At 45.7% G+C, this 11392-nt stretch overlaps 1 protein-coding gene across 2 annotated transcripts in view; it reads right to left on the minus strand.

Annotated features, from left to right (window-relative positions):
* Positions 1 to 2619, minus strand: part of CABLES1 (Cdk5 and Abl enzyme substrate 1) — a 110390-nt gene extending 107771 nt beyond the window's left edge. For both annotated transcript variants that reach the window (XM_073331398.1, XM_073331397.1), the window contains exon 1: positions 1869 to 2619. In XM_073331398.1, the coding sequence (XP_073187499.1) occupies positions 1869 to 2443 (575 nt within the window). In that variant the 5' untranslated portion in view covers positions 2444 to 2619. The remainder of the gene's footprint in view (positions 1 to 1868) is intronic.
* Between the last annotated feature and the right edge of the window lie 8773 nt (positions 2620 to 11392).

Raw genomic sequence — 11392 nt, forward strand, 5'->3', positions numbered from 1 at the left:
TAATCGATTGACCAAAGAGATTGAAGTGTTCTCCGACTGGTTTTTGAATGTTATAATTCTTGACGTCTGATTTGTGCCCATTTATTCTTTTACGTGGAGACTGTTAAGCGAATATTAAGCGAATGAGGATTATTGTGTATCTCTGATACATTTATTCCATAATGCACATATACATTTGTACATGGTTGAGTATTCTTAGTAGATGTCTTTAGAAATATTTAAGCAAGCGAGATTCTTCTCTGTGGGAGAGTTCATTAAAAGGGCAAACTAATAACCAGTGGCACAAGGTGGTAAGACATTCACCATAAGAAAAAGTGGTGTCTGTAGATAAAGGGCCTGCTTAAGGGGTTAGCAAGTCTCTTTTCTTTCATGTATTTTTTGATGTCCAATCATTGTAGTCAATGGAAAGAGGACTCTGGAGCAGGGTCTTTCAATAGTATTTGTGTTAGCAGTCTGTCTAGAAAGCATTCAGAATGATAGGTTCAGTCCATTGCATTTACACAAATGAGAAAACAAGGGGGTAAGACTTTGGATTTATTTATAAGAAAACCAATGTTGCACTAAGTATAAAAAAAGGATATCTGGCAAGAATATACATATGAGTTTAAACCTGAACCATTTAGGGTGAAACTTTGAAAAACTTGCCTGCTAATTTACCAGTGAATGTATTAATCAGCATGACACAGCTAAATCCACAGTACACATATATAAATATCCACATTCATATAATAAAATAATTATTTGTTCTCTCCATGGTGCCTCCAGCTCATGGGACATAAATTGCCACAACTACAAGAAGTTTACCTATTCTATTGTGGTACTGCAGTTTACACCAGTATAACTGTCATTATCCCTCATCTTACTGGGTTCCAGACACTGTCAAATGACAATATTTTAACTGTTGAGCATCTGCTCAATGTGCATGCTAAAAGAAAATGCTTCAACTCTGAAAATGTTCATGGAGGTTAAAGGAATGATGTGTGCTTAAACTGAGAATGGCACAGAACTGTCATGTATGGCTCATTTATTCAACAGGGTTACTACAACGCTGCAATTTTTAATCTTTCTATTAGGTAAACAGAATGCTTACACTAGACAGGGAGGAGGGAAACCTCACCGATCAATATTTCAAAATCCAGATCTGTGTCTGAACCCTACAAACTAACACTGCTACTCAGGTCAGCTTGTTAAAAATGCCAGATTAATGTTAACAACAGACAAATGCCCGCTACCCATTAATGGAAAAAGGAGAGGCAATAACTTAGCAGCCAGGCCTTTTCTCGTGTCACCGACCCAATGACACCCTAGCGATTAACACAGTCTATCAACAGCTAAGGTGCCACAAGTCCTCCTTTTCTTTTTGCGAATACAGACTAACACGGCTGTTACTCTGAAACCTATTTTTAACCCTGTATCTGATCTGCTCTCTAACCTGGCCGCTGCACAGATGTTCACATGCCAGGAAACGTGCATTGACAGGTCTCCTGAGCACGGGGCACCAGCCCCTGAAACAAGCGTTAACTGCACATATCTTAATCGGTAGCACACGGAACTTCAGCGGGGAAGGGGGCGTTGTATAAACAATACGATCTCGGCCCAGCTGAAACCAGAACTAATGGGTTTGCCAAGGTGACCTGGACTAAGTTCAAAAGCCCGCAGCGCCCCGCCCGCGGAGGTTGGGTGCTGCTCACCCTGGCCGGAGTTAGCTCCGGGTCCGGGTCCCCGTCCCCTCTGGCACCTTTAGGGGTCGGTGTCGCCTGCCCGCGTGCAAGTGTCACCCACCGGCCCGCGCGGTGCCCTGTGCACGCCGCCCCCGGGGACTCGCGCACGGCGCAGGGAGGCGAGGGGCGTGCACGGGGCTCGCTTACCGGGACCTCTGCAGCTCCAAGGCGCCGGGGCCGCCCTGCTCCAGGCAGCAGTAGCCCTGCGGGATGGGTCTGGAGAAGGAGACGGGCAGGATTCCCTGAGTGAAGGAGTTGAGGCGGCCCCTGCTGCCGCCGGCCCCCCCGGAGGGGGTCCCCGAGCCCAGGAAGGCGGCCGCCGGCACCTGCACGCTGGCGAAGGCATCCTCCTCCTCTTCCTCCGGCGGCTCCCCAGCCGCTCCCGGGGGGCTCGAGAGCCGGCCGCTGCCGCAGTGGCCCCCCGGCTGCTGCGGAGCCGCTGCCGCGGCGGGGGGCTGGAAGGCGCCCAGGCTGTGCCGAGCCCTGGCGCTGCCGGCGGCCGCCTTGGCGGCGCCCCCGCTCGGCTCTGCCCCGCTCTCCTCGTGCGGCAGCGGCGGCCGGCCGTCCAGCGAGATGTTGGTGAGGAAGGAGAGCGCTGCCTGCCTGCGCCGGGGGTCCATGCGCGGCGGCGCCTGCTGCTGCTTCCTCAAGCCGGGCTCCCGCGGCGGCTGCTGCAACGTGCTGCTCGCGCTGCCAGGGCTGCTGGTGGCCGCCGCCGCCATTGTCCGGGTCTCGCTCCTTCCCCGCTCCTCCCGCTCCCCCAGGCAGTCACCGCGGCGAGGCGGCGGCTCTCGGGCAGGCTGCGGAGGAGAAGGGTTAGCAGGCAGGGCGAGGGAGCGGTGGCTTGCCTGGCATGCTGCCTTCCCTCCCTCCCCCTGGCTGTGTGTGCATGGATGGCTCGCTGCCTACTTATCGCGGCCCCCCCTACCCCCCCAGCCTTGCCTGGCTCCCTGCCTCTCTCCCCCTCCCCTCGGGCAGTGTTAGCAGTCGTTATAGGTGCACTCGCCCTGCCATAACACAGCAATCACGTGTGGGGGATAGCGAGCTGGGAAGAAAACAAAAGCCCCAGCCAGCAGCTGGAGGAGGAGGAGGCTGGGTCTAAGTCAGCTCCCTCCTTTCAACCCTTCTGTTTTTTTCCTCCTCCTTGTGTCTGTGCGCTGGGGGGAGGCAGCGGCGGAAGGTGGAGTCTGGGTGTAGTACCCACCACATGGTCCTGAGGTGGTTACATAAGCCCATTCAGGCTCCCAGAGTGTAACCCTGCGGCTCCACTGCCAGGCCGTGGCTCCCGAAGAAGGAGCGTGGTCTGCAGAGATGGCTGGTGGACTAGGAATTCCAGAGCCCTCAGTCCCACTTTAGCCAGCGACTCGCTGGGTGGTCTGGAGCTAGTCACTTAATCCTTGTGCATTTCGTTTCCACCCTGTAAACCCTGTCTATAGCACATTCCTCCCAAAGAATTTAAAGGACTTCACCAACATCTGTCTAAGGCATCCCTGTGGTCTCTGTGATTATCTCACAGTCTTCAATGTAGTTATCCACACAACACACCCCAGAAGGTAGAGGAATGCTATTAACTAGGGCTGTCAAACGCAACACACAATAAACACAATCATGAGATTAAAAAAATTAGCTGCGATTAATCTCAGTTTTAATCGCACTGTTAAACAATAATAGAATAGCAATTTAAATTCAGCATGGAAGCATGCCTTCTGGAATGGTGGCCAAAGGATGAAGGGGCATACGAATGTTTAGTATATCTGGCACCTAAATACCTTGCAACACTATCTACAGCAGTGCCATGTGAATGCCCTTCTAACTTGCAGGTAATGTAAATAAGAAGCAGGCAGCATTATCTCCCATAAATGTAAACAAACTTGTTTATCTTAGCAATTGGCTGAACACAAGAAGTAGAACTGAGTGGACTTGTAGGCTCTAAAGTTTTACATTGTTTTGAGTGAAGTTATGTAAAAAAAAATTCTAAATGTGTAAACTGTACTTTCCCGATAAAGAGATTGCATTACAGTACTTGTATGAGGTGAACTGAAGAATACTATTTCTTTGTTTATCTTTTTTACAGTGCAAATATTTGTAATCAAAAATAATAATATAGAGTGAGCACTCTGTACTTCGTATTCTGTGTTGTAATTTAAATCAATATATTTGAAAATGTAGAAAAACATCCCAAAATATTTATAATAAATTTAAATTGGTGTTCTATTATTGTTTAACAGTGTGATTAAAACTGCAATTAATCGTGACTTTTTAAAATCTAGTTAATTTGTTTTGCATTAATAGCTTGAGTTAACTGCAATGAATTTACAGCCCTACTATTACTGTGGTTTTACAGATGGGGTGGGGGCACAGAGAGAACAGTATGGCTACACTGCATGCAGCCTGGGCTCTAACTCAGGTTTGAGCCCACGTCCCTTTCAGTCCACACACAAATTAGTCTAAGTCAGCTCCGCAAGCATTCACGTCTTGGGTCCTAGGATCCTGCAAGGGTAGTGGGTCAGAGAACAAGCCCCGCTGTCATTTTGAAGTGTGAATGTAGGTCAAGCTGCAGACTCGAGTCAGAAGGTCTGTGTAGTACAGTACAGACACATTAGCACAGCTGTGAAACCCAGATCCAGCAATGATAAACCCAAGTTTACAGAGTAGTGTTAGTGTGACCACTCAAGCATGGACTTAAAAACACTAAGTCCACAAACCTGAATCCCACTGACCAGGGCTTACTGTGCTGTGTGTAGACCTATGGTGACTTGCTCATTGTCACACAGGATGTCAGTGGCACAGCCAAGTGTAAAATCCAGACCTTCTGACTCTTCTGCTTAACCAGAAACCATCCTCCCTCTCCCATCCCCTAAATGAAGATAATAGTTAGGAGGAATCAGCTATTTTCAAAATTTTGTTGAAATATGAAAACAAAACATTTTTCAAGCATTTCTTGTAGAAGTTATCTACCACACAGGAATGATGAATGGATTATTTATTTGGGTTTACAGCAGTGGTGGGCAACCGGCAGGCCGCATGTAACCCAGCAGGGTAATCTGATTGTGGGCCGCGAGACATTTTGCTGACGTTGACTGTCCGCAGACATGGCCCAGCGCAGCTCCCAGTGGCTGCGGTTTGCCATTTTTGGCCAATGGGAGCTGTGGAAAGCGGTGGCCAGCACATTCCTGCGGCCCGCCACTTCCTGCAGCTCCCATTGGCTGGGAATGGCGAACCGCAGCCACTGGGAGCTGCGGGGGGCCGTGCCTGCGGACAGTCAACATCAGCAAAATGTCTCGCAGCCTGCAATCAGATTACCCTGCTGGGCCGCCCATGGGCCGCAGATTGCCCACCACTGGTTTACAGCCTTTTAGTTTACCCCACACTTAGAAATGTAAGTAGGTGTTCTTCCTTTATTAATTATCATCTTCCATGGAATTTTGTGTTTTCCCTATCTTTCCCTATCTCCATCAGTCCTCCATGAGAACAGCTAGTGACACCAGAATAGTGTCTGAGGTGCTGTCTTGAACCTCATGTATTTCTGTTAACTCAACCTGTTACAAGAGTTTTTCTTCTGGTGATAATTTCATCAATGGCTTAAGAAATGGTTGGATCTCACACACACAAGGGGTGCAGTTGTCAGACAGCCATATGCCTAAGGCTGCATACAGAAGTATAACTAGTATAACGTGATCTGCATTAGTTTCAGGTTACGTTTACTGATGGCTAACATGTTATCTCCAATTGCGAACCATGGGCAAATATGAGATGCTTCTGCTTTACAATTTTTATTAATATTTTCTAATATGATTAGTAACAAATGCAGAAAACAAGTTTAAACTTGGCCTATCAGAGGGACTCCTGGGCCCTACCCTCCATTCCTTGTAAAACTGGAGTTTTGAATGCCCAAACAATTCAAGACTGGGCTCCTTGATGTGATGGTGACTCAGTCTGGATTTCCTTTATTCACTCTACTCCTCTTTTGACATAAAATTGAAAATGGTGACAGCGTCAAGGATGAGAGGTAACAGCAAACTCAACAGTTATAGTTGCCTGAACAATTTTCAGTTGACAGGTGGCTGGAAAGTCCTTGCTGTAGGGTTCCCCACCACCAGGGCTCAGGATGACGAGCGCAGGGGCTTGTCTAGATTAGAGAAATTTGCACAAGGGCAAATGTAGTTATACTTGTTCGAATGTCCCTAATCTACACAAGCCTTTAATAAGGTAAATCACATTGGTGCAAGCATCATTTTGCATGGGTTTGTGTGTCTGTGGTAAGGGTTTGCCTCAAAGTACTGTAACTACATCAGCGTAGTTAAACTGGTGCAAATGTTGCTAATTTAGACAGACCACCTTTCTATGTAAGTATTCTCTCTGTACAGGCCCGCCTTCAACAATGACTGCAGGATGACCTGATATTTCTCCTATTGCATACAGGAATAAACTCATTTAAGAAAGCAGCATAAAACAAAGAAGATTATAGTCCTTTTCAGATGGAAATGATATTCTTAATTAAGTGTATGGCACCGTGTTATTAACATGATGGGTGTGTTAGAAATACATAAATATGCAAGCATGCTATATTAGTTGCAAATTAAAATCACAGGTGTCTGCATTCACATCTAAAGTATCTCTGAGGTGTTTCCCTCAGGGTTATAAATAAGGAAGAAATCATGCAGCTGGCTGCAAAGTAGAAATTATGTCCATTCAGTCCATGGTCTGACTCAATACGTAAGACTACTTGCATGATGTTTGTTCTGTTTGCTGGAGTCTGACCTGACAAAGATAACCAAACTGAGTTCACTGTGTGAAACTTGAAAGCTTGGTCCTTCATGCAGTATGATACAGCAATCAATAAGGTTATTAGTATATATGGATTGAGAAATCCTCCACTCTAGAGCTGCACAGAAAATGTTGATGAAAAATAGAAAAAAGTGGTCTTTGAAATTCTTCATGACATTCTCATCCTCTCCCCTTGCCTTTTTATTTGTGTGTGTGTGCCTGAGTGGGGAAAATTTCAAAAATGGGAGGGTGGGGGTGGAGGAGAGGGGGAGAAATTCTGATAACTTTTATGACTCTTTATTTTTCCTCTCTTCATTTTTCAACCGACCAGCTCTGCTTACCTGAAACAAAAAGTGTTGATAATAGAGACCAGAGGGTGATATAAGTGGTAAGATGGTGACAAGCGGTATGCTCAAGAGGCTGCTGTAGGGGGCGTCTGTCTTGTTCACCCTGAATACAATGAGCTGGGGGAGAGATTAGGCAGCCATGTGCATGGATTTAAAGAGATCTGGAAAATTAAAGATATAGCCAAACAAGAAGCTCAGGCAATTTAAGAGTGTGGATCTAGTCTGAAACATGACTATGCAAAACTGGCACCTTCTGTCGTGCAATGTTTACTCTATGTAGATAAACTAAAATAACTCCTCTCAAATTATCCGAATAACACCTGAGCTACACAGATGTCTGGGTTAGCAGCTGATGAAATGTGTTAACATGAGCCATAGCCTATAATACCCACTGACTGGCCAGCCAACTTGAGTAGAAAAACTGCCATCACCCAGGAGTTAAGGGTTTTTGTGTGTGGATGAGACTCAAGTCAGGGGCAACCCTCAAGTGATAACTCGAGTTAACCCTGCAGTGAGGACAAGCCTGGAGTCACCGATCAAGTCATCAATCTGTCTCCTGTGTGCATTCAGCATAATATCTGCTGTCTTTAGTGACAAAAATAAGGCCAAGTCTACACTAGAAGGTTTTTTAGCATAGCTATGTCAGTGGGGTGGAAAAAAAACCCACTTCCAGTCAATATAACTAGCAAAATCCCCAGTGTAGATGCAGCTATGCCAACTGTTGGCATAGCTAATGTCATTTGAAAGAAAAACTCCTGTTGGCATAAGCTACATCTAGGCTTGGGGAGGTCTGCTGGCAGAGCATGTGTGGTGTAGACAAGGCCTGGGTTTTTATTCTTGCTAGCCCTGCACAGCCACCACAGCTAAGAGAGAGGGAAGTTGGTTCTATTCTCTTTGTGCAACAGCAACAGAATTGTTTATGAAATTCCAGTGACAGGACTGGTCAGATAATGAGATTAATAATGGGGTTGCGCAGACATCAGTGAAGGAGCAGTGTGATGACAGTACTTCTGTACGGGTGTAACTGAAAGAATAACTGATTATTATCGATGATATCCCATGAGAGAATGTACCTAGCTTGATTTTCAGAGCCCAGATTGAGTTGGCAGTTAAGACAAAAGTTCTACTGAGTACATTTGATATGCAAGTGCATTCAGAGACAATGAATATACAAATGCACAATGCCTGTCTTTTAAAGTCACGTTTCAGTGCACAACTGCACTTTAAAAGGAGAAAAATGGTAGCAATGAAGGTAGTCTTGGAAAATTGCATATAAAGTCTTGCTGCTCAAGAAAATGATCTGGGATAAAAGTGGAGAGAAACTTAAAACATAATCTCAGAAATATGTGGCAGTAGTTAAGAAAGAAAATGGAAGACTGAAATGCATAGTTTATTCACCATAGCCAAAAATGTTGACACCCAGATTTAATGTATACAAAAGTGATCTGATTCTCAGAAGTGCTGAGCTGCTGCTCACATTGACATCCCTTCTAAATCTTGAGTGTTTACATTTCAATGGGCAGATATATATTTTCTTCTGGTCTTTTTGTCAAGAATTATACTTAGCTCTTACATAATTGAAGGATGTGTACAAACATTAACTAATATATCTTCATAACAACCTACTGATGTGTAAGTTTAGTAAGTAATATGGGGTGGTCTCCCCTTTGTCTCCATGTGTGAAATCTCAGTTTATCTGGGATGGGAACAGGAGTGGAAGGGATTTCTTGAAGGCATTCTTCACCCTTGTTCCTGAACCCTGCAGAACCCTCTTTATGGATGTGCTGCAGTGTTTGGGCTCTGTGCTCTGAGATGGCCATTGCTGGGTGCAGTGCTTGGTTTCCCCCGTCTTGAAATCTGTGGAACTTGTGCTGGGTAAAGTAACGCTGAATTATTTCATCACTTTGCCCAGTTTCCACCTCCACACTGTTAGGGGCAAGGGGGAGATATAAAGGGCAGCAGCTGGTTTGTGGTCATCTGACAATATGGCAAGACACCACAGGGACCTGGATGGAAGTACAGAGGCACATGGCTTCAGTGAGGATGATGTTGTCCATCTGACATTTGTAGGATGGGGGGAGAGGAAGAGGTTCAACATGCTATTCATGGCAGGGGGCAGGGGGAAACATGCCACAAACACACATGCACTCACACACCTTTACGCAAAGAGTACAGTCTGGTGGAAACTCCATGGTAGTAGTCTGTATATGACAGGTTTCAGAGTAACAGCCGTGTTAGTCTGTATTCGCAAAAAGAAAAGGAGTACTTGTGGCACCTTAGAGACTAACCAATTTATCTGAGCGTAAGCTTTCGTGAGCTACAGCTCACTTCATCAGATGCATACTGTGGAAAGTATAGAAGATCTTTTATACCACAGTATGTATCCGATGAAGTGAGCTGTAGCTCACGAAAGCTTATGCTCAAATCAATTGGTTAGTCTCTAAGGTGCCACAAGTACTCCTTTTCTTTTAGTCTGTATGTGGGTAATCAGGCCCATTTGACAGGTGTTTATCTTGTGGGGAAACTAAGGTGGACTAGTTAAGTGGCTTGTCTGAGACCACAAATGGAATTAGGATAGGTGAGGCTAGTAGCACTTCCTGCTATTAAGGTTGCCGGACACTTCCCTTGATAAGACCCAGTTTTCAGTTGCTTATACCTTTGCCAGACATCGACTGTTTGGGCTTAAGTTTTCCAGGCTGAGTGTCTGCCTCAGGCTGAATTTTTTCTGGAAAATTTCAGCCAGAACATTTGAGCCATTTCCAAGAACAAGGCCGGGGAAAAAATCATTGTTTTACCCAGCTTAAAAATCTTGTGTTGTTTTCTTTGATAAACTCTACCGCTCACATGCTTTGGAGCAGACATGAAATTTGGCAGGACAGTGGCCTTTGTGTCCAGGATGTGCCTTTTGCCATCGCTGCGAAAATCTGCCCAAATGTAGTCCAGTTATAAGGCTTTGAGAAATCATTTAGCACATGCTCAGTAGATACTTGTTAGACTTTAACAGCTAAAACTCGCTGAAAATTCTGTCCTCACTGAGCATGTTCAAGCCTCTCATAGCTCCTATTGTAACTAGATTCTTCATTCACTGCCCCCACAGAGACTGAGAATGCTCCATGGTTACCAGGGGCTTAGAAGGATTTTCCTATAATTACTGCTCCCAGTGGCTCAGGCATAGGAACGGAGAGCAGGATGCCTTTCTCTCCTGTGCTCTCTGTGACCCCCTCCCCCTACTGGAATCCAGGGTGTGTGGAAGAGGAAGCTGTTTTATTTGAATGTGGAGGGGAGAAAAGCTGGACTACGTGGGAAGGGAAGGAAAGGAGTAGATTGGGACAAGGAGTCTGGGACTGAAGGAGGGGAGAGAAACTGGGAGTTGGAGGCAGAGGGTACTGGTAGCCAGTGACTGTAGGTGGAGAGAACTGGGAGCCACCTGGCTTGGGAGGGTCAACACTGAAATTGGATAAGGAGCTGAGGGGGAGGAGGTGACTGGGATTGGCTAGAAAAGGAGCCTGAGTCAAGGAATCAGCGGGGAGAAGAGACAAGGAGCTGTTATGCATATGTATTATGATACAGTTTTTAATTACACGCTCACATTCTATTCTTGGAGCCCTAATACTGAACTCAGGGCCAATTCAGTGCTGCTTTAATTTTAAGAAAGTGGAACGGAAGGGCTTCACCAACAACTTTGATACTGTTCTAAGAAAAATCGAACGAATACAGAAAATTATGACCAGTTTGTCAGTGTGGGGTGCACTGTCTCAAAGAAGCATATTCCACTAGGCTGCAGAACAAATTATGTGCCAGGACTAACATCTGAGCTATCGGATCAGTACACAAAATACAAGCAGAAGTTTGAAGCAGACCCATTTATTGAGGATACCATCACAGCTGGCAAAGAACAGGTCTCTGCCCTAAAGGAGAAAAAACAGAAGTCATGGCAGCATCTTACTGAGAGCATGGCCATGACCCACAGCAGTAAGAAAGCATAGATAACCATCTGGAAGCTTAACTAGGCCCCCCAAAAAGCAGAGCAACCCTACAACATTACTGCAGACCAGGTCACACACCAACTCCTAGAAAATTGCAAGGAATCAAACAAACAACCCAAGTCATGGCTTAAGCAGCAAGAAGACCAGGAGGCTTATAATTTTAGGGCACAGTACACAGTGATCGAATTAACCTCCGAATTAACACCCATAGGAATGGCAAAGTCCCCAGTCTAGATGACATTCGTACCAAACAAATCAAACCTTTCGGACCACCAACAAAGAACTGGTGAATCAAGTTGTTTAAGACACACCCAGCTGCATACAAAGGACCCAAGATCTGATGATGAGCATAGGTTGCGGCACTCATAGAATCATAGAATATCAAGGTTGGAAGGGACCTCAGGAGGTCATCTAGTCCAACGCCTGCTCAAAGCAGGACCAATCCCCAATTTTTGCTCCAGATCCCTAAATGACCCCCTCAAGGATTGAACTCACAACCCTGGGTTTAGCAGGCCAATGCTCAAACCACTGAGCTATCCCTCCGCCCCACTCCTGAAGTCGGGGAAGGATG

This window comes from Lepidochelys kempii, chromosome 2 (genome assembly GCF_965140285.1).
Source record: "Lepidochelys kempii isolate rLepKem1 chromosome 2, rLepKem1.hap1, whole genome shotgun sequence".
NCBI classification, from domain to species: Eukaryota; Metazoa; Chordata; order Testudines; family Cheloniidae; genus Lepidochelys; species Lepidochelys kempii.